The following is a 24,613-nucleotide window of genomic DNA, read 5'->3' as shown; positions in this document are numbered from 1 at the left end:
AATGCTGGAAAACAATTACATAATCAATAATAGATGAAGATAAAAAAAAAAAACAACTTAAAATTCCAAAATGAATAAAACAAACAAAAACAAACATTCAGAAGGTAAAGTTTTTTGCTAATACATCTTTGGATGTACATATACAGGAGAAACAAACTGCAACATCTATTAACACCTTATTAAAAAATAGATAATTCAATAATTAAAGCCAAACTGAGTACATACAGCCTTGCAGCTTTCATAGAATCTGAGAGAAAATAACTGGCAGAAAACTACAACCGCCTTTCAAACTAAAATTTTCTAAAGGTTCCAAGCTGGAAAAAATATTAGCAATGACCTTAAAGAAAACATGTTGCGTCCCACAAATAAGAGATGTCCTATATGGCTATTTTCAAACTATTTTAAGGGCATTTATGTAAGTTTGGCCTCTTTTCACTGTCCTGTGGGGTTACTTTTAATATTTCTACATCAGTTTTCAACAAACTAAAGCTAAATCGGAGTCAACAATTTTAGCTTAATTTTTCATGTAAACCACAGCAAGTAAGACGTGACAGAGTTTGGATTTAACAGTAGTGGTTGGTTTAGTGAAGCATAGAAAAGAAATATCCTTACTGACAAAGCTGAATATTGAATCAAATTCTTTATTGTTCTATCTCTCTGAGGATCTGCGGTTTGCTTTGCAGAATGAAAAAATGGACACTGCTTCCCACATAAGTTAAATTACTTTTTGCTTTGCAACTAATACAATAGTTGAGCAGCTGTTGTCTATGGAAGATCCTCGTATCACCTTTTGTCCTGATAGTTCCCAACACACACAAACACAAACAACCATCTGTACAAATATTCATATATTCACACACATTGTAGCATCGTGCAAAGACACACAATTGCTGCTATAAATAGTTAACACTGTGCTTGTCTTCATAAGATATTTCTTGCAGTCAGTTCCTATTATTTTGCAGCTTCTGTCTCACTTTTACCTCCCCAGTTTATTTTCTCCTCTCCTCTCCTCCAGCTCCTTCTCAACCTGGCTCTCCTGGCTCTCCTCCCTCAGTCGGAATACAAATAACCCTCTCTCCTCCTCTTTCGCATCTCTTTCCGTCCATCTCCATTTTTTTTTACTCCTACAACAGTTCGTGTTCCCCATAAATTTTCTCTGCTTGAATTCTTGCTCCTCATCTTCAGGCATGACTCATAGACTTTACCCCCTCCTCTCCCTCATCCCTACATCTCTGCACTCTCTCCTGGGCGTCTGCTTAGATTTTACCACTTTCTTGCTCTTCCTGTTTCTTCCTCTCTTTCTTATTCTTCTTTAGGCCCCTCTATTCTTTTTTTTCCCGTCGTCATCACCGAAAACCTCCCATGTGTTTTTCACCCCCTTTCCAACTACTTTAAATTGTTAAATCTGAGTCAACAGTTCTGCTCTGAGCCGAGTAATGGACTGGATATGCAAATATAAAATCTTTTTTTCATTGCCCCTCAGCACCTGCAGTACGTCGTCATGGTGATCTCCCTTTAAATGTCAAATTAAAGTAAGTTTTTACCTGCAATGTTGAATTTCAGATGCATCTTTAGTGTCTTCATATTATTTAAGGTCATGTCAGATAAGTTAAGGAGTTCATCCTGCATCAAGTCCTCGTAGGTTTTATATTAGCTCCACATCTTGGGGCTAAAAGCAGTGACTCATTCTGTCTTGGGCATTTTTAGTCCATTGTCTGACTGTTACCTGCTCTCTTAAACAGGTACAGAAAGCATAAATGCACTCAAGAGGTAAGAGTGGAAAATTCTTGGTTCTAATAAGATCCTACACACATTTAGCATGTAGGTCTCATGGATTGACCGCTCACTGAATATCGATTAGTAATGCAGAGATATTTAAATAGAACTCTTGGGTATTAGTGACTTTTAAGTCAGAGGTAATTTTCTGAGATAGATATAAAAGCCACCTACAAAAAAAGATGTTTTATTGCAGAAGCATGTCTCAGAAAGTTGAGAAAAATTAAGTCTCACATTGGGGATGCTAAGATAAGAAAGAAAAATCTCCAAAGTCCATTCTTAAAGACCTGCAGCAAACAATGGCATCATGAGGTCCCAAAGTCTCCTATCAGTTCTCTAAGCTTCTCTTAGGAAAGAACAACATTTTTCTTTCTTTCAGAAAATCACAAATGTGAACATTGTATTCACAGAACATTACTGGGACATTAAGTGGAACAGTGTTCTTTGGCCAATAGGCAGCACATTTCCTTGGGCATGTTGTGTCATGTACAGAGAAAACAGCCAACAGTTCCTATTTTTGACTTATCAGCCAAGAAACATAATACAAGGCAAAGTGCTGTCCAACTACTAATGGGTGTACAAAATACTAACAACAGAAGAGCATGTAATTGTGGAACTGCAATTTCCTAGTAGTCCCCACTCCTGAGTAAATGGTCATAAATTAAAGTTTTCTAAATCGGTCACTGTGCAGTTATGTCTCTATAGTAAAAGACAATTTAATTTTAAGGCTTTTCATCTTTACCAGAAGGGCTGGTAAGTTATGAGGTTCCAGTAATATAAACTTCCACTTCACATTTGTGATGTTGATGTCTTTTTTTTTTGTATTACTGTATTTTGTTAGTCTTCTAAAAGAGTAGCTAATTACATAAATTATTTTGCAATTTCTATTTCAAATGGATCCTGCAGAAGTAGAGTTTATTGATGTTTGATGCCAAAAAATAATTGTCAAAAAGCCTTTGTTGTGTCTGTCTCTAACTGTGCACTCTACTCTGTAATGCACACTAGCAATAATAGGCTTCACATGAATGTGAGTAGCCCACGATGCGCACTAATGCACCCTCATACCCGATCAAAAGCTGGCTTTTGAACAGTGTTCTCATAATTACCTGGGAAGGCTCAGTGCTCTTTAGCCTGGAGGATGATCTGGTCCTGGTTTCCACAGTTTCAAAGTATATTTTCTTTTTTTTTTTTTTTTTTTTTGCTGTCAGGCAGGATTTGATAAGAGTTTGAATCCAGATATGGCAGCAGCTACTCCCGATCCTAATTCTGTGATATAAGTGGTTGCAGATGATGGTTTTTGGGGTTCTTGCAGGGATTTCTGCAAAATCATCGCTAATGTATTCCTTCCTATTGGGTTGATTGGAACAAATAGATTAAAGCAATTTTCTATTTTTATAGGTGTTATTTTCTTATGAAGGCATATTTCTGATTATTTATCTGATTGTTTATTAATATTCATTGTAAATAATGAATTTCTTGAGTTCTTTGAAAAGCAATGTTTCGTGCAGTCACATCGTTTGGATTCATGGGTAATTTACTGTTAAATGAAAGCAACTAATCTTCACTAGGAATGGATGTGATTATCTCAGCCATCAGGATGATCTGGAAAGGAAAACTGAAGCACCATATGGCTGATATTTCACAAAGCCTCCTCCGCTTCTTTATTAACTATAACAGTACAAACACAATGAAGTAAAGTAAAGCTGATGAACATGATTCCTAGATGAATCGTAACAGAAAGCTCCCCTGAACCTACGCAGTTTAAACTCTGACCTGCAAATGTTAATTAGTAGCTGCTGGCTATGTTTTTTTTTTTTTTTGTCTCCATTCTCTGACGTCAAGGACAGAGAATCTGTCAAGCACCTCACAGCGCTGGTACAAGCCTGACAACACAGGAAGGATGACACACTGCTGGACTGTGAGAATCCTAATGGCAGGTCTGGTTGGTAAGCCACAGTGAAACGGGGAAAAAATTGTCACAAAGATTTATTTTATAACAATGCCTTTTCTACCATGTCTTATAGAAAATATTAGTAATTAATAAAAGTTTTCTGCTTTCTGACCAATTCTTCTCAGCTAATTTGCAACTTATTTGCATCCCTTGTAAAAAGGTGTGTCGTTCAGTACAGTAGGGTAAACCTGTACAGTACAAAAGAGATTTGACACAGAGGTTTATTTGTCTAAGATAAGAAAACCTGATATTCAGTTTGGGAAATCTGGAGATGCTCACCTAAACCTGTCCATATCTGCAGTCAAAGCAATAATTATACATTCTAAGATATCTTGAACTGTGACAACCAAGGCTGGAAGAGGACTCGCTGCTATCTTCCCACCACATGCAGTAAACAGGATGGTAAAAGATGGAAACAAATCTCCACATCTCCAGCAGTTTGACTGGAGGTGGTGTAAGAAAAGAAAGTGTGTTGGTGGAGGATCTATGATGCTGTTGGCCTGTTTTTCCTCTCAAAGGCTCTGGGAACCTTAACATTTCATTTCATTATATCCTGGGGTCCCTCCCAGAATGCTGACAATTATTTGTCGTTAGACCTTTCAAACTATACAACTAAATCAACAAAATTACATTCTAAACATCTCTGTATTGTGAATTATTATAGCTGAAGACAAATTGTTGCCATATTAAGAGAAGGTTATGCAAGTTATTAACACCAGGGAGAGGCAATAAGTGTGGCACTCCTAAATAATTATTTCTCAATATGAATCTGTTTAATTGTGCTTGAATTATATTTTCTCATTTGGGGATTGCTTGATTAAAATGTCTTATTTTTTTAATTAATTAAAGATATTAAGAATTCTTAACAACTTTGAATCAACTTGATGACCTGAAAAAAAAAACCTACCATCTAATTTAGACCAAAGCAGTTTTGTTATTCAACATATGTTATGTTTTAAGGGTGGAAAACAGAAGAAAATTAAATTTTAAGCATTTTGTTACTGGATGAAAATTAATTCTAAGAGCTTGTGCAACACGGCTGCACCTCATTTGTGTGAATTTATTGAGTGTGAAGTCAAGAGGTGTGCTTCTGCTCCCCGTCTGAAATGGAGATCCGAGTTAATAGAATCGGGAGCAGCAGCCGTCTCTCCTCGCCGGATCCCGGCAGCTGAATCAGTGTGTTTTCATTTTGTGTTAGATGAAGAGGGGAAGCTGGGGAGGCAGAGAGGAGGCGAAAGCAGGGATGTTTGAAGGAGGGGAACAGCTTGTTAGAGAAAGAGAGAAAGGAGTAAGTGGAAAGCTCAGCTGCAGACTTGAACAGACTGCAGCGTCATACATATTACATGCATCAGATATTGCTCATATCAACACTTACTCACTGTTACTTGAGTGGAATAAAACTTCCAGATCCTCCAGGGATGATAAATATAAATCTGGAGAGCAAATGCATGGAGCTGTCGGAACCAAGCTGACATGTTTAACATGAGTGGATTTTAATCAGCAGATGAATCCATAAAAACCATAGAGCTCAAGGACGTTAGTGGAACTGAGTCTGCAGTAAAACATGAACTGTCCTCTACTGTTCTTTATCTGAGTTGGCTAGCCGGCTGCATTTATGTGTGTTGTGCAGCTTGAGAAGAGGAGGAGGAAAAAAGAAAAAGAAAGAGAGATTAGTTAATGCTTGCGAGCCTTAATGTTAGCAAAGTTTAATAAAAGGTTAATTTTCTCCTGATGTAAGCTTAATTTGGCAGGTGCTGCAGATTTCAGTGTAGTAATTGCAACATTGTTGAAGAAAATCCATCTTTAAAGCTCCCTGTGATCAGTTATAAGTGCCTGCACACTTCTTGCTCAAAGTTCATTGGGTTTATTCAGTTGATATTGGGCTTAAAACGCATAGGAGTGGTGATTTGATCCACTGCCACAGGCACACTAAAGAAAACTACTAAATCCGGTTTATTTAGGTTGACAAAGGTTTAATAGACATCAGAATTACACATGTCCTCTGGCATTAGCAAACTTTTTCAGATTAGAACATTTTAACAGGTTTAAACAGATTCTGCATCATTTGGGTTGCAAGAAGTTCAACCTTACCACTTAAAGCAAAGATAGATTGTTTGCTTTAAGTGGCAAACAATCTGTCTTGGCTCCAAACAATTTTTTAAAAATATATCTAGCCATTCTGGTTGCTCTGTATGTCTTCACTAACTTTTCCCTAACTTGTTGTTGTTTTGGTCTGAAATGCATGCAGTGTCCTCACATATGGGTAAAATGTTTTACTACAGCTGCATATATTACAAGTAAACACCTTTTTTCTCCTATTCCTGTCACTTTTTGACAAAAACATGCAAATAAAGGGGTAAATCGAACTTTCTCAAAACATGTCTGATGCTTGATGCTTTCTGTGATCTGTGCATGTAAACTTCTTTTTTGGGAGTTTCGATTTTTGTATTTATTAACAATGACAGACAACAAAACACCACAACAATATAAAATTGTTATCCGTGGCCTGTTGTTGAAAAGATGTCAAACTATATTTTAAAGTAGATTTGAGTTATTTTACAGAAATCTGTGGCTGGTAGCTTCAATCGTGCTGGTGCTGTCTTTAAAAGACACAAACAAACCAGTTCATGTATCCTTTGTTTTCTATCCTGGGCACAGACAGAAGGCCTATTCAACCCGGCATCCATGCAGGTTGCCTTGACAACAAATAGTCAAGGCTGCTGGACAGTAGCACAGGATGAGGCTAGCTCATAGACCTCTTTGACAGTCAGCGTTTTTGACGTATCATGGAAGCAGAGGCCCAGGTCAACACAACAGAATAAAATATCTCAACTGAACACAAACCATATTTCTTCTACTATCCCTGCTTCAATTGTTTTTAATCACACTGAAAAAAAAACAATTTGCATTCTTTAACCTTTGAACTCAGTTATGTCTTCTGTGAAAGCTGTGGTTCAACTGAATCCTAACATGAGCTGGAATAATGAGTAAATTATTTGTAGGAGGGAATGCATTAAAACAAAACTCTGAAACTTTCATCTCAGATGAGGTTTAAGACACAACTTAAGATTCCTGCTGCAGACCAAGCTTAATTACAGTGTCATCATTTGAGATGAACAAATTAGAGTTAGTTTTTTTTTTCTAAGTATACGAGTTAACTGGACTAGAAGAAAGACATTATTTTTGTTTTCCACCAGAAAAATTTGAAGGATTATGTGTGAAAATACACATTATGTTATGGAGTAAGATAATGAGCCAAAGCACATCAATAATTCCTCCTCCTCATAACTCAAGAAACAAAATTAAGATTTTAAGGTCCTGTCAAAAAAAAGGTCTAAATTTAGATGCTGTGGTTTGCTCATAAACAGGTAGTTCATGCTTGAAAACTCCTTCACATCGATTTAAAAGACTCCTTGTCATTTCGCCTGATGAGAGTCGGTGATGAAACCAGTTATTAGGTTTGGGGGGCAAATATTTTCACATGGGGCCTGAATGTGTTTGACAGCTTTTGCCCTATTATGCATCTCTCTTCTCATTAGAGAGAAAGTTGTTAAAGTTGATCAAACTAATTTGATAGTTTGATCTGAAACATGTAAGCATCTGGATTTTAGAACAATTAAGGAATAATTCACTTTCAGCGTGGGCACCCATGTTTTCTTTTTTTTTTTTTTGCTGAAGTTACTTGAATTTTTGACAATGTGTTCATGCACATAAAGTGTGTTTGTGCAAACGTGCCACGGCAGGAGACAAGAGACCGGGGTGTGCGTGTGTGTGTGTCTGTGTGACGACGGTACACGGGGAGGAAGAGAGGGAGCGACGCGGATGACACGCATACACTCTCCCTGCTTCTCACATACGGAGGAGAGAGGGACAGAGAGGGAGACAAGAGTGGAGAGACGCGGAGCAGAGGGGAAAGCGCACGGAGAGATCAGCGGAGAAATGCCCGCTGGACGGATGGATTTTATTCTCCCTGAGCTGTACGAGCCTTTGTAAGACAACATGGGCTGCATTGGATCCCGGACGATCAGTAAGGACACGCCGCTTTCTATTCTACCATGTGGATGGATGGATGGATGGATGGATGGGTGCGCTGAGAGAATGAAAAGGCGGAGGAATTCATTTTTAAAGAAGTGAAATACACGTTTATTATATCCCTAGAGTTGGTTTGCAGCGAGTTGTGGCTACAGAAGAGGGTTTTTTTCTGTCTTTTTTGGGGTGCAGTGAATGTATAGTTTACTGTAGGAATTACTGTAGCACCTCAGTGTGCGTGCGTGTGTTTTGGGGTGTTTGTGAGGAGGGGAGAGGCTGGACAGACAGGCGGCAGGGATGTGAGCAGAATAAGATACCGCTTGACGTTTTTCCTCTCCACATGGATGACACCGGACATGCGGCCAAGGCGCGCGCTTCTCTGTGACAGACAAGGAGAAAGAGGGAGGGATGGAGAGAGACCTCCGCCTTGACACGCCGCTAAGGTCATTCCATGCTGGGTGTCTGAGAAAATTCCCCCTCCTTCCTCCCCTTCCTGTCTCCTCCTTCCATCTTCCACTCGCTCTCACCCCTTCTCTCCTTCCAGTCCTTCCTCCCTCCATCCTACCCTCCTGTCTCTCTACTGTGCGTCATGCAGCGACGTAATATATCGAAGATACAGGGTGCACCCCCCCCACACACACACACACACACACGCATTCACTGACACTCCGGGTTATAAGAGGGAGGCTTGGTGATTGACTCTAACAGGATGACTCAGAACCTGGCTGGGTAAACTCAGGTGTGAGCCTTAAACGCTCTGCGCAGGTCAATTCTGCAAAGTCAAAGGTGGAAACTGCTCACACACTATTCTCTGCTACTGATTGAAGACCCTAGCTTTATTCATTAACTTTATTTAACCGGCATCCGTCGGTTCATCTTCGCTGGGAAACATGGCAAACTGTAGCTCTCTTTTTATCTTGGTTGTGTGTCTTTAGGTTGAGTTCTTGAGTCGCTGCTGGTTTCAGCTGCACGCAGCTGATGAGGCTTGGATTTAGCACAGATTAGTTGCACCTGAAACTTTCTATAAAATCAATTCAACTCACTTTACATATAGATTGCTACCTACAGCAGTGTTTTCCGGTCAGTGGTTCCATTTTCTTGTAAATGATTATTTGATACCCTTCTAAAGAAGCTTCATGTGCACATCGCTCTTCTGACATCACATGAGGTACCTTATCAGAGTTCTTTTGCATTTGAATGCTTTCAGTCATATTCCTCTTTAGGAACCAGTCCCTTGTTCTACACTTAGCTTTGTACAGAAGGTCTGGTCACTCAGCTGTTCAAAATGGATTGGTTACTGGAGGCTGTTTAAGTTTTTAACGATTGGATCTCATATTATCCAATTGCTAACATTTGGCCAGGATGTATTAAAGCTTGATTGTGAAGGAAGCTCTCTCTCTCTCTCTCTCTCTCTCTCTCTCTCTCTCTCTCTCTCTCTCAGCCAAAGAAGTTGATGTTTGCTATTAAATAAAGTAGCCCATGTTACCTTTTCTTGCACTTAAATGCTCATTGTTAACCTGGTAAATGATCAGAAACTTCATGCAAGCTTTGGGAGGGGACAGTCTTCACCATGCAAGACTCTGGACATTTTGCAGATATAAAATCTTCAGGTTTTGTAGACTGTATCCTGCAGACTTTCCCTACTTTTATATTTGCTCTGCTAAGCTGTTGGAGTCTTGCACACTCATCAAGATCATAGTTTTGAGAGAATTTCTCCTGCTAGGCTTTAACCCATGTGCTTTTATATGAGGCATAGCTGTTCGGAAGGCACATTTGTGCCAAATGTTAATGCTGGAAAAAGAAAATAAATGATTAATTGTCTCTCAGTTATGTGCTGTTTTCCACCATCTGACTTTTTTTTAAAGCCAGATCAGAAAACCTTGGGACAACAGTGTGCTTTCAAGGTTCTCCGCCACACATCTACTTCGGCATAAACAGTTTTTAGGCCTCCCAACATAACATTTTGAATGTTGTAATAATGTGTGTCATTATGAATAAATCTGGCTGAAAGGCATACTGTCATTGCCAAACTGTATAATAGCTTCACTATTGAGCAGCATCTGCAATCTCAAGGAAATGAAAAGCTTTAAAACACTGATTGAGTATACCTATTGAAAAACATGTCTTTATTTTTTTAGAATCATATCCATTTGAAGTCTAAGGTGCTGTTTTGAATGAAGAATATATCAGTCAGTTCTTGTGATCCTGTTCATATAAACGTTTGTGCCACTGACTTTGTATATTGCCAAATGAAATATAGTATGCATTGAAACACAAACTACTGACAGTTTAGGGCCTAAAATCTGTGGAGAGAGCTAAAGATAAAGTTATGGGAAGGAGGTTTTCTGACCTCAAAGACTTAGAGCTCATTTTAAAAGATCAGTTTTCAAAAATGCTAGTGAAAACATCTAAAAAGCTTTTTAGATAATATAAAAGCCTTAGTTAAGTATTTGTCTTTGCAAGGACAAAGCCTGAACATCAAAAAAAAAAAAAAATCTTAAGAACTGCAGAAAAATGAAAGTGTTTGCATGTTTCAATTGTAAAATTTGTCCTCACAAAATATAAACTTATAGTTTAGAGATCTTTTCACAACAAACACTAAGATCCAACAGACTGACTTCAAACTGCTGTCAAAGTAAAGTGTGGTCGCCCCTTCAAATGTGTGTATTGTCAGTTTCCATTATGTGGAGCATGCAGCTGTAGTGTCCTGTCTTCACATGCTCATATATTAAGACACACACATTGTAGCAGTGGACCATCAACCCCCACCCAAAGCCTGTCTGTTAATGCACCATCAAAGCCTCATCAGGTCCTTTATGATAACAAATGGAGGCAGCTGGAGGATTTCAATAAATAAAAGGAAGGACAATGTGACCTTTGGTTGTCATTGAGCTGGCTGGATGGAGGATGTTGAGGATGGGGGAGGTGTATTAGTGGTGACTGCTGTGGAATGACACAGAGGGCTTTTTGGGGATAGAGGGTTGAGGTGTGAAGAGTCAAATACATGCTGGTGGGTTTTTTTTCTTCCCTTTCTTAGTTTCATAAGTGGGTTTTCTCGTCTCCTCTGGCTCTCTCCCTATCTCTCCCCTGCTCTCTTCTCCCTATTTGCAGTGTTATGAGTAGATAAAATCATACTATATGAACAATGTGCTCAGCATCTTCTTTTTTTCATGTTTAAAAATTAAACTGAATGAGCAAATAGAACGCGCTATTACAGGGTGACTTCATAGATTACGTTTTTTACATCATATACCTGCCCAGAGATCTAACTGAAAGTACTTAGATTTTTATCCACATTTTTGTTCCTGTGTGGAAAACGCAAGGATTTGTTACTTTGCTGCACTGAAGGTGCAAAACCTATTTTTTACTGTACATTAAAAGAAATGTTTTAACTCATCACCAAATATGTAAGTAATAAATTAATTACATAAGTTATTAGGTAAAGCATTTGATTCTGCTTGAACATAGCATAAGAAGTTATCTAAAAGGAAAATGTAACAGGAATCTGCTGGAGGTCATTTTGATGTTTTGCTATTTTGTACTTTTCTTATTTTGATCGTTTCATTTCCAGATAGTTGTCTGCCAAAAGATGCACCTTTTTACTGCTCTGATCTAGAGTTTTCAAGATTGTCAAAGTGTGAACTGGTTTGTTAAAAATATGCAGCTGGTAAACATTGGTGTTGGTTTTTACACAGATCACAAATTTTTAAATGAATAGTGAATGTCTGCATTTGACCCTGTTTTTTATGTGCATATTATCTATATTGGATTCAGGTTAAGGTCAGAAACCACATTTAAAAAAAAAAAAAAAAAATCAGGTTTCTGTTTTTACATGGCATTCCAGTTGATTTTTAAAAATGGAACTTTAAATGACTTCAAAATTCTAATTGAACACACTGTTGTGTACACACAAATGTGTGTATTGTCAGTTTCCATTATGTGGAGCATGCAGCTGTAGTGTCCTGTCTTCACATGCACATTTTGAAGAGTATGCATCATACTCTTCAAAAAGGAAGAGTATGATGCATAAGGCATCATACTCTTCCTTTTTGAATTATATATTCCTATGCAGGAAGGTTCTACTGGGAAAAAAAATCTACAGGTATTCTGAGGTATTTATAGTTTTTGTGGTAATGTTGCCCATCTTCTGTTTCCTCCATGTTTAGCCAGACACTACTTCTTCATAAGAATGTGAATTCATGCAAGGATGCACACAGTATCAAGCTCAAACATCTTCAGTGGTTACAAACAGAAAGTCTGATTGCAACTATATTAATTAACCTGGACTTGTAGATTGCCAACAGCATGATGAGACCTCAACGTGGCTGAAAAATGAACTTTGATTTAATCATTTTTGTTTGTTGCTTAGCAAGAAAAGTTTTTCTACCTTGTGCCAGCAACTTAAAAACATATCAGTTTAGTGTGATTAAAGCTTTTTCTTCATCTGCTTTTTTTTGTTGTTGCAAATATCTGATGTTGAGATATCACCAAAGATTAATGTCTGATTGGTGAACAAATTCATGTCAGAGAATGTTCTGAATCTTCTTTTGTTCATTTGAGGTATTCAGAATAAAATTGTAATGCATAACATATTGAGACATGATTATGAAAACTATAATGAGAAGCTCTTGTTTTGATACTCAGTACAGCAGCAGCCATTTTGAAGAATGGAGACTCAGAATTTCTTATTGAGCACCGTCACCCTCAACAAAACTGAAGACAGGTGTTCAGTCTTCATTTACCTTCTTATGTCCAAACACCACAATATGGCAAACACCACAGATAGCATAAAAGTACTATTGAATAGAAGAAGAAATGTTGCAAGCCTCAGAGGTAACCAGCATGACAAAGCTCGTTAAAACAGTCCAAGTGACTAGACACCACCCCTTTCCTCCAGCTTACTGCCTGCAGAATAGCTCCTGCTGTGTTTCTTCTGAGCCACATCTATTCTAATATTATCCCTGAGAGCGAGCGTCTGCCGCTAAAAATAGATCAGGGGTAAAAGAGGGAGGTCACTGAGAGACGGAGGGAGAAACGTTACAGTAAATACTGGTCAACAGTTGACCCGGCATTATTTGTGTCACTTTCACTTCCCAGCCTCGCTTTGTCACGCGTCTCTTCCTCCTGGTGCTCTGCAGAGAACAACACAAGCGATTAGAAAAGCAAAGCCAATTGTGCTCTATCATAGTCTTTCCTGTTTTAGGTCTTTCCATTATCTCGGCAATGCTGCAGTATCATTGTTGGTTTGGTATTTCTGGACTTTATTGTTTCCCTCAGCTGTGTTTCCCGCAGTCTGCCATTTAACTGAACTATCACTGCCTCTTATTACACTCGATTATCTTCCAGTTACAAGTAAGGCTGGTGTCTAGCAGTCATCACTCAGACAGCAAGACTTTCACTCAGAAAGGCTGTCAGGCAGAGAGTCACATCTCTGTCTCAGCACCTTCAAGTTGGGGTCTGAAAGGCAACGCTTCTGCAGAAACAGGCACTAATAGAAAGCATCACACAAAAGAGGGGGATGAAACCTCTGTCTGATATGCTGAAAGACTGAACTATAACAGTATCCCAGCAGATATTAGACCAAAATTCCCCATATTTGAAGTGCAAAAATAAGCCTCTACCTACCTACCTACCTACCTACCTACCTACCTACCTACCTACCTACCTACCTACCTACCTACCTACCTACCTACCTACCTACCTACCTACCTANTACCTACCTACCTACCTACCTACCTACCTACCTACCTACCTACCTACCTACCTACCTACCTACCTACCTACCTCATTTCAGGTTCCCAAAAATCTCAAAACATTTTTTTTTTTTTTGTCCTTATACCTCAAGAAAGTAACACATTTTGATGACTTTATCAAATACCTGCAACAAATCCCAAATACTCTGGAAGATGTGTCATTGTCCTTCCACCATCTATCATGTAAAAATGTAAATAAATTCACAGAGGTTTGTGATTGTAACATGGGAAAAAGTAACAGTTAAATATGAATACTTTTGCAAGGTGCTCTATGAAAACATCTATACATGAAGCATACATAGGTTTAGCAGCATAAAGAAAGTGATGGAGACACTTTGACCGAGTGGGAAAAAACCCCCAAACATAAGCACTCACTGTTTGGCAGGCAGCAGCTTGAGTTCCACATAAATAAACACAGGTCGGATAATTCAAGTCGCATCTGATGTGACACTCGGACTGTGCGGTCATCTGCGAATGCAACAGGATCAGGGTCCTGCTGGTTTTATTTTTAGCCGTATTGATTCAGGTCAGTAATGGAAAACGAAGGTGACGCCTCCTTCGGGCTCTCCTTTTTTTCCTGAGTCTCTCCTCTCCTATTTTCTCCTGTGAACTTTTCCTGCTGGGGCTCCAGGTTCTCAGCGGGGAAACCTGAAGCCGCCTAATTAATTTTAAGAGGTAAAGCAGTTTGAAACGAGACTAAAATGAGAAATTCTGGATGTTGTAAGAGCCAATGGAAGGTTAGATCTTGGATTTAAATCCTACGATTTAACATGAGAAGTCAGATAATGATCACAAATTTTTTTAGACTTGCTCAACAAAGTCATTTTAACTTGCAACAGAAATATGTAGCATTTCTAAATAGAGAAAAATAGATATGTTACACATGGAAAGCAGGACTCTGTTCAAGCTTCAGTAGCCAAACTGTCCTTGGGCATTCTTTAATTTACTCTTTCCACCCACTTCCCCTCTCCAAGGTTACAGAGAGGCTGGAGTTTGTCTCAGCACTCAGTCTCCTCTCATGAAGGCAGCCATCAAAACAAAGCTTATCTATTTTCTCTCAACATACTTTGATAGTGAGGGCTGTCTAGCATTGTTATACAGTCTGGTGAGTTTATCACTCATTAACTCGGTTCAGCGTCGTTTTGAACTGACAATGACGAATTCTGCGAGGTTTCCATTGATTTAATAAGCAAACACAGCTGTGGAAGGACCACATGTAGCATGCTCTGAAGCACAACACATGACATTCTGCCAGTGTGAAGCTGGCCTTTGTGCAGCCTTTGCATAGGTTGGATGAGACACAATTTGAAGGGGCAACATTGTTTGCCTCAGGGCCCGTGGCACCTTAATGAAGCCTTGCTTTGGGTCACTGCCAACATCTGTCTCCTCTGAGCGGATCATTTTTCTTCTGGTAATTTTACAGATGAATGGTGCAGCAATTGCACTGTTGCCTTGCAGCAAATAGGTCTTGGGTTCAAATCCCAGCCTGGAGACTTTCTGCATGTATGGGTTCTCATCAGGTACTTTCCTCCCACAGTCACATCAACCTCAGCCTTGTCTAACTTTACTGCGTACTCTAAATTGTCCGTATGTATGAATGTGTGGATGGTTGTTTGTTTTATGTAACAGTAACACATTTTGCTTGATGATAAATTGTCCCAGAAATTATTGTGATAAATAAAAATATTGTTGTTTTGAGAATTTTTAAGTAATATATTGATAATTGATAATAATGTAAGTTCATCCTCTCAAAGACGAATGAACTTTAATTTTGTAAAGAACTGTTAACACTGGAACTTTAAAATGTTTTAAATATCCAAAATAAAACACAACAACCAAAAGCAATAAGTAAAATTGAATTAAAAAACACAGACAACTGAAACCATAAAACAAATTGATTATGAGGCCTTTTTCTTTTATAGGTGTTTAAAATATACATCTTTTTGGTGACATCCTGCTTTGGAAATTCAAATTTATTGTTTTTTTCCTGTTGTCATTTATTAATGGTTCAATTTTCAAAAAACAAATGCACCCTCAGTTTATTCAAAAAGTGAATAAAAGAACATGCAGTTTGTTTAGGGAGAGTAATACTCTAAAGAATGGCCTCCCAATGGTTTCAAGAGTTACAAGCACTTTGTTCAGTTTTAGTCCTACTAAATATATTTTTCTTTGTGTCAAAGTTTTGATTCTTACTCAACCTGTGTTTCAGTAGCTGCTGCTCAGAGTTGACACCAATAGCTAAGATCATTCTACTCTCTATGGCTGTTAGCTTAATACCTTCATTTGTCCATTCACTTATTGGATTTTCCATCTTATTGCTAATTCTGAATATCATCCTGGACAACACTTGATGCATGATAAACAGCACCACATGCACATCCATTGTCTAATTTTAGTCATAGCGAGGGAAGCAGGGTAGACCCTGGACAGGGCGCCAATCCATCACAGAGACACACAACAATGCAACCACACACACACACACACACATCTAAGGACAATTTAGAGAGAGCAATTAACCTAATAGTCTGGACTGTGGGAGGAAGCCGCAGTGTCAAAAAAGAACCTGCATGTGCAAACTCCATGTAGAAACACTACTGACTTGAATGCATGACCTTCAAACTGTGCCACTGTGCAGCCTGCATGGAAGCAGAAAATGAGAAAACCTGTTTAAAAAAAGGACATCAAATCCTTTCTTCTACTGGTCTTTCTTATGCATTAATTTTGTGTAGTAGACATTCATGCCAATAAAAATCAACCTCATCATTGTCATAAGTCATGCTTAAAAAAAACTGTGTTATAAGCCAACATATATTTAGACATTAGCCACAATAACAGACCTGCAAGAACTGTGACCTTTGACATATTCACATTTTATTTAATCCTAAAATTTAAGATGTTTTAAAGAATATAATAGACAGTTTGTTGTTTTCATTTCTGACATCTGGTCACTTTAACCCACAACTATTTCTATTTGTGAACAATGTAACCAAGATGAAATGCCATAAGTCACTCACTTTTTTACATCTGCCCATTCCCCCTCCATCAACAATGGTGACTACAAGAACTGACAGTTCACTGGCTGATTTGAACATCACAGGACTTGACATGCACCCGTTGCTTCAAGGTAACATTTTCACTTCATTTTTTGAGGGAGCATAAAATCTAACATATTCAGGAGGTATCCTCATCACGTTTTGCACAACAAAATCATAATGAACCAAACAGAGCATGAACATGAAGGCAAAAGAGGTGATAATCTGCATATCTGCATGAAATTGCACTGATCTCAGCTGCTATTAAAGAGCAGAAGCTGTTTAACATCTGTTTTAGGTTTGCCCAGTCAGGTGTGGCATCAGCTCTCCCAGGGAAGTCTTTATGTCCCCAAGCCAAACTTAAATATTGACTTTGGTGCCTTTGGTGAGTGATGCAAAGAAGAATGCTCAGTGATCAACAACATTTCTTAATTGAAAGGCTTTGAAAACAATGATTAATAATAAAAAATCTAGACACAGCTTTTTAATTAACCAGGTTGGCAGCTGAAATCCTCCAATGTCAGCCCTTTTGTTCACTAGCTAAATTTATGCTAGAGACATTTTCCTGAACTCATGTCACACTGTTTTACTCTGCTGTGTGTGATGGGGTGTTTAAAATGTTTTTATATTGGCTTAAACTTAAGGAAAAGCACATTTTGTCAAACAAATCACACCATTTTGTGTCGTGTACTGTATTTTTTTGTGAAGTACACTGCTGCATCATACCTCTTCTCTGGAAATAGTCCATCAGTGTCTCAAATTAACAAAATAATTTTTAATAGAAGTAATCTGAAAAGGGATCAGATTGTCCTGCTGTTGGAGCCACTTCAAGCCTCAGGCATGAGGAGGCAAGTACATTTTCATCAGTGCAGACAAAGCATCTGCATAGTGAAGCACAAGGTTAGTTAATGGTATTTATTAAAGATGCTGTCTGAAACCCGCACATGTTTCAGCTAAATTATTTAATGACCATTTTATTCTCTGCCTTTGAGTATTTATTGTTTTCTCCATGATGACCACAAGCAGCCTGGCTGAGTTGTAGATTATACTACATATGATAACGAAAAGATGTGTAAAATGGCATTGCTAGAGAGTTCCTTTACCTTATTTACTCAAAGCAGAATATCTTCTCTCAAGATTGAAACGCAATTATATCATTTATATATATTGTAGTTGATCTTTACGAACATTTTGTCTAATCCTGGAAATTTGTTTTTGTGTGGAACCTGTGACTTCATTTCACTTGCTCTACTGTTGTTGTTTTTGTGAATGTTTAATATTATCTTTCTGGCTGAAAGATAAAGGGCTCCTAACAGAGCCAGTGTGACACACCACTTAAATGTATCATCTGGTGTTTAATGTGCCCTGCTTAACACAAGCAGTGAAGACAGTTTATTTTCACATCTTAACCATATGGCTCATGTAAATACACGCAGCTGTGTCATCCTAAATTGTTGGCTAATGCCGACATTATCAGGTATTAAACCTGAAAACCTACTTGGAAAGAGTTCAAAGACAGCATATTATACAAAGGCTGAAAATGTCCATTGTTTTTGGATTAATGGCAGGATACTGTAGTTTATAGAGGAGGTTAGACTGGAGGAAACAAATACAAAATCCCAGGAACATCCTTTGATCTCTAGTCAGCAAAAAGTTTAGCTGTGTTTCTAATTGGTGGATGTGAACATCTCAGTATTTTAGACTGCGGCTCTGATGGCTCCAACATTAAACACAGTTCACTTCTTTAGTCATCATACACTTACTACACAAACTGAATAATCTGCATTGTCTGAAAGTGATGGAAGGATGAAGTCTTGAACAAGCTCTAATTTCACAGTGTGTAGGGGTGATTCATGCAGGTCGGTGAAAAATGATATTTTTCTCAGTCAGTGTCATCAGAAATGACATCTATAATGTCATTAATCCTGTGGCAACTGCTTAGTGGAAATCATTGTTACTGGCTTTAATTAAAATTCTCTGAATAATTACAGAAAACTCCACTTTATTGTCAGTCCTATTAAACATGTTTAAATACCTTAAAATACATTCATAGATCAGGGGCATTCATTTTCAGTAATTGTCCCTATTGTAAAAATATACATCTACCTTTTTAGTGTGGCTAACTGCTGTTCAAATTTAGCTAAAACAAAAACAGACAATTTGGCTTGATTCATCTGATTCTACTTAAATTACCTCTTGTGTCAGATTCAGGTATCACAAACATCTTTGTCTAAAATCTGTTCACCATTTACTTTCAACAACTCTGACATGCTGGTTAGAAACAAGACAAAATCGAATTTGTAAAGTTTTTTTTTTTTTTGTTGTTGTAAAATTTTACTTGGTGAGGCTTTTTTTAAAAAATGAAGAAGGTAAGGTAAGGTTGTCTTGGTGAATTTAGAATACAACCCACAGACACAGAGAGATGCACTGAACAGGAAAGGAATGGCTGGATGAAGGTATTGCCCCATTGAGGCGTAGTGAGCAGGACTCCCCCAATGTTTGGTGTCGGCTCAGAGCGTCCGCCACTGAAGCGGAGGTGAGTCAGACTTCACTTCGCTTTGGATCATTGTCACAAGCTGTGTGTGTCGCTTCACACACACAGGAGCACATGTGCGCAGACAGAAACACACACCGAGCTCCCACAGGGATGGCAGCCGACAGGCGAGGGTGTGCCACAGCGAGCTGTCAGGACCTATTGTTGCTGCATCCCACAATTCCACCCTTCCTCAGACATGCACTCAGCTGTTCTCTGTGTGCATACATCAGGCTACATGTACAGGTGCATGCATCAAGGGCCACACACTGCTTTCTCTGCACGCTCTACATTACCTCCATGAAAAACTCATCAGTCAACATTCTTTCGATAATTTTTCCTAAGCTATTAATTCCTTTCCCTCCCAAATGTCCTATATTCTCTCATTCATTAATTCACCACCTAAATTCTGTTTCATCTTGCTTTTCCTTCCCTCTCCCACTGTTCCTGTGGTCTAGACATTTAGCTGTATGGCTCCTCAGAGAGTGACTAAACTGAGGTGCACATTAAAGGTTATAAGTTTTAACATAACATTGTCATTATTTTATCACTCCATCCTCTACTGTGCACTGGGTTCACTTGGCAGCTGTGCTGGTTTTGATTTTATTTTTTGACTCATGGCTGAACAGTGATAATTTGACATTTCTTACCTTGGTATATTGAACATTGTGTGACTGTACCAAAGTAAACTCGTACATTTGAAACAAACAAACAAACAAACAAACAAACAAACAAACAAACAAACAAACAAACAGTAATAATTATCACAGATATATCAAATCATTTGAACAGAAATACAATTTACTATGACAGTAATGAAGAAAACATTGTGTCTCCTAAACCTGTTAAATATGTATTGACTGCATGAATTATGACATTTTTTTTCCTTAAACTTTAAACATTTAAATATCTGATCGTTTTAATATTACCTCTTATTAGACACATGGTAACGTCCAGCTAAAAATATATCCCCCCAAAAAGAAAATGAGCCTAATTCTTAATTGTTGGTGGTTATTTTTTCTTTGCCTTCTGTGGCACTAATACATTGTTAAGACTTGCTACACTGAGATGACATTAAAATGGGTCTGCAGAAACTATTCATACATGAGGTCTGTTTGAACAAAAATGTTGTTTTTAGCAGGAGAAGAATAAAGACAATAGTAAAGATTTTCAATATTTTATGTTTGGAAATTAAGTGTTAGATAAAATGTAAAAAAAAAAAAAAAAGAGAGAGATTTAATTTAGATGTATCTGTCCTGTAGGGTGATTGAGGTAAAAACAAAGAAAAACAAACAAACAAACAAAAAAAGACTACAATTTTTATCTCCCACTTGCACTATACTCGCATGTTTGGCTTGGTTGTATTTACCCAGAATGCCCTGCACCACAGTTCACTTCTTGTTTTTGGGGCGGTCTTCAGTCCACTTGCATATGCATACCAACCGCACCAGAGTTCACTTTAAAGAAGAGAGACCTATAGGTTTTTAACCAGACTAGATTTCAGTTTTTTGGCCCACATCAGAGTTGGATTACACATTCACTCCTCCCCAAATGAACCGGATACTCTTGACAAATGAAATGGAGTTTGTGAGTTAAAGTGGACTAAAGAGGGCTGGTGTGAATGCGCCCTAAGACATGTAGGCAAGGGAGTTCTTGAGGACCAGGGTGGGGGACCACCAGTTTACCGCAGCTGATTAGTAATTAACAATAAAAGAACAATCACCATAACAAAAACCATGACCTTCTTGATATGACAAGAAAACAATTGTCTGGAGGATTTATCAGTGGAAACATGTTTTCAAACATGTCCATAAATTAGATCTGAGGTCATACAGAAGGCATTCTTTTTCATATCAGCTGGGCTTTTGTTTTGGTGCAACTCCACTGCAGAGTGTCTGGATTTGTGCACAAACACTGCTGACCTTTCCCTCAAAGGTTAAAAGCCTCACACATACTGTACCAAACCTCAGAAGCTCCAAGCTGCATGTTTACAGAATAACAAGCAAAAATTACTCTGCAGTCCCAGAAAAAAACCAATTGTAATCACAATCAGACTGTGATTAATTACCAGGTTTATGTTCAGCCTATAAAAAAGAATTAGCACCAGTAACGCAGAAATTATTCTAACACTAAAAACTACAACATCTACATTTTAACTGTATGGATCCCTGGAGTTAGAATATGATTTTATATATTAATAAAAGTCTATTCCCTGCCCCAATGTTCAGAAGATGTCATTTTTCTTACCTTTCTCCTTACTTTCTCACTTCCATTGTTGCATTATTCCTTCCTTGTGTCTTTCATAATGTTGAGCAAAAATCCTTTTTTGTGCAAGAATGTCAGTTCTTGACCCAACTTGCAACTTCTGTAAAGACAGAGGAAAGAAACTTTACTTAAAAACACAGGACACTGCAAAACTATTTAGTCTGGAAAGACACATCTGACAGGGGAAGTGGCAGACGAGTTTAAGCATGAAATGAAGGGTAAAAAATATCTGAAGAGAGAAAAGCAACAGCAGAGATCTGAAATTGAACAAAGGAATGCAAGAAGTCTGCATGCACTGAGAAAATGAAACACAGCAGAAGTGAGATCAGACCTAAAAAAGAGATAGAAAAGACTGAAGAAGGAGCAGCTTTACAAATTAACATTGAGCAATTTTTTAACACCCAGTGTAAGTAGATCTAAATATGAAACCGACACAATTTGAAAGCAAAACAGAAAAGCTCATTTGTTTTAGAGAATATCATTTGTATTTTTTTTGTTTTATTATTATTTATTTGTGAATAAATAATATTCACTCTCTGCACTTGTTTTGCCTGTAATTTATCTGCTTCAGCGCGTTCTGCTTGCCCTGTCGGACCTATGCCTTTCGCCCCACTATGAGTCTGGGTCAGCATTTCTACCCCAGGTTGCTTCCACACTATTCCCTGTTCTCTGTTTGTTGTTTGAAGACTTTTCCATTTTATCCACCCCACCTGCTCTTTCCCTCTCATCTCTCCTGTGGCTTTGGGAGGAAGCTCCATCATCTCAAGAGGTCCAGAGGTGCATGCGTGGTGGAGTTACAGTATGTGTGTGTTTGTGTCTGTTTGAAAGTGGCTGAGTGCATGAGGGTATGTTGTGTGAAGTAAATGGCTTCAGGGATCCCCTGGGTTAGATATCAAATGTGCTCACAGAGAGCAGAGTCATGACTAAGACTGCATGTCTTTCATTAACACAGAGAGAGACAGAGACGGGGAAAGATGCTGCGAGTGGAGCTTGCAAAGTTGAACAAGTCAACCCAACTCATTGCTGTGACAGAAACGATGTCCTTCAGTTTTGCTGTATTTTTAAGTTCTTCAGTTGCTTCCCACGAACTGAAGTTTGTGAAAGTCTGTGTTTATTGCTTGTCCCTTTTCGTTGCTTCCAATTCAGTATCTGTTCTGCTCTGTTTTAAACAGCGGTTTGGATTCCTGTATAACTAGACACCTTTGCCCTGCAACACTTTCTGTACTTTGAATAATACCACTTTGTGTCCTGCACTTTCCTTTTCAACTTCATCGTAAACTGTGCCAGCAACAAACCTGATGTTTTCTCTTGTAGAAAGCATTTTTAGGTTACAAAGTCCTCAGTGTGTCTACACCCATTTAGATAACTGCATATTAGAGCGGAACAGCTGCTGCTTTCCATTTTAGTTTTGACAGCAGCTTCAGCTTCACAAATTTATTGAAAGTTTTTGCAAGGCAGGGTTTCGGCTGCCAGAAGTTGGCCCTGAAAAGAGCTAACTTCATCCCACTGCTCATCCACCCAGAGACCGAAGTGACATCTGGATTAATGTGGTTACATGTCAGAAGCCTCTGCTGCCATTGTTGCTACTTTGCTAGGCTGTTTGTTCTCCTGGTTGAAGTAGAGCATTTTTGTCATTTAGGATTATTGCTGGCCATTGTGCTTAAAAAAAACAAAGAATTGTATGTTAAGAAACAATCCCTCTACTGGTATGATGCTTAATAGGAGTGTGCAAATCTGGTTTTAAAGCTATTTATAGAAAGTTGGTTGGGAACCAAACCAGAGGTCTGTCTTAGTTGACAGGAATTATTGTTTCATCCTGCTTTCAATGCAATGTCAGATATCAACAAGAAGATGGTAGAATTTTACAGTCTTCATATGACTCTGTCGTGAGCTACTGAATACTGAAGGCCTTCCTGTGCTTTGGGGACTCCGTCTCTCATCTTAAGATTCGGATATTGTCCAGGACTAATTCACGACTGCCCATCTCCCACCGCCTACAGTCTTCACCGTGAATCGTTCTCCTGATACCTATTTGGACTGAAACGTTTTGTCCTCCAGTGCAGGAGCTACAAACCCTGAAGTATTTTTAGGCGCCATCAACTGAATACACTCCCCTTCAGCGGGGTTGGGACCTGGCAGAAAGCGTCAAATCAATGTGGACTGCATTGATGTAGATGTTCAGCCATTTGTTAGGGATACTATACTTATTGGACCTTTGTGCAAGGTAGACTGGTAAGTGAGTCCAAGCTGCAGTATTGATTTTGACTCTTAAATCCACTTCACTAAGGGTTTCATCAAAGGGTAAAGGCAAGAAGTTCAAAGGTCATTCTTAAATTTGTGTGAATTAAGTGTTTTAATGACAGGAGCTTTGAGCTCAGCGTTACTCCAACTGTCTGAGATTCATATTAAACAACTTAAGCAATTTTGTACTGAAGCACCCCACAGCTGACCTCTGTTTTTATCAGGCAGAACTTAATTTTGTAGCAAATTAAATTCAGTTCTGCAGCAGGGAACGAGTTATCGCTGTAGGAGCAATTTCTTTCTCAGCTCTTTCCACCACTAGATATTATAGGTGCAGGTTATAATTTGTGTTAACAAGGGGGAAGCCTCTCCTTTCATTGCCACTTAAGTCTAATATCCTTCACCATCACGGGCTTCACCAACTCATGCAGGTTGAGACCCCCTATGCCAAGGCATGGCATGGATAATTAATCTAATTTTAGAGCTGGCTCTAAGTGTTCTGCTGGACAGATATTTCATTTTCACTCATCTTTAGTGCTGCAATAAAAGACAGCGCTTCCAAGAAAAACATAATACTGAGATGACTGATTCACATGATCCACAGAACTCTGAGTGAATTTACATGTAATTCACCTTTGTACCTATGAATTACAGCCTGTTTTGGTGTTCATCCAGGATTTGATGCACTCACGTAAACACTTCAGCTGTAATATACTGACAGAGACAGAGATGATGAGCCACCAAACATAAAATATATTCAATAGGTCAGTCACATATAAAACCTGAACATGCATGTGTTCTAACAAAATGTCCTCAGTTTTAGAAACCGGGACCAAAGTGCTACCATGTCACAATAAATCACAGTCTAGAAGGTTGATGAGTCTTAACACAAATAAGAACTTAGAAAATGATTAAAAAAAAACTATTTCTATATGATGAAATATAATTTTTTTTTATTGTTTTGAGATTCAATAATGTTTAATGTTATTTGTCATATGACATGGATTACAGTTTTCCATAAAAATCTTGAAAA

General features: G+C 38.3%; 1 protein-coding gene across 5 annotated transcripts in view; it reads left to right on the top strand.

The window, feature by feature from the left end:
• The first annotated feature begins 7,525 nt into the window (after positions 1-7,525).
• Positions 7,526-24,613, top strand: part of LOC103146443 (uncharacterized) — a 42,419-nt gene continuing 25,331 nt past the window's right edge. For 4 of the 5 annotated variants that reach the window (XM_016677575.1, XM_007564374.2, XM_016677574.1 and 1 more), the window contains exon 1: positions 7,527-7,754. In XM_016677575.1, coding sequence (XP_016533061.1) covers positions 7,727-7,754 — 28 coding nt within the window. In that variant the 5' untranslated portion in view covers positions 7,527-7,726. Of the gene's footprint in view, positions 7,755-24,613 lie in introns of all 5 variants that reach the window. The other variant, XM_016677573.1, reaches the window with a different exon arrangement.

Source organism: Poecilia formosa, unplaced genomic scaffold (assembly GCF_000485575.1).
Source record: "Poecilia formosa unplaced genomic scaffold, Poecilia_formosa-5.1.2 Scaffold158, whole genome shotgun sequence".
NCBI classification, from domain to species: domain Eukaryota; kingdom Metazoa; phylum Chordata; class Actinopteri; order Cyprinodontiformes; family Poeciliidae; genus Poecilia; species Poecilia formosa.
Note: the sequence above shows the minus strand (reverse complement) of the source record. Positions and strands in the feature narration are given on the sequence as shown.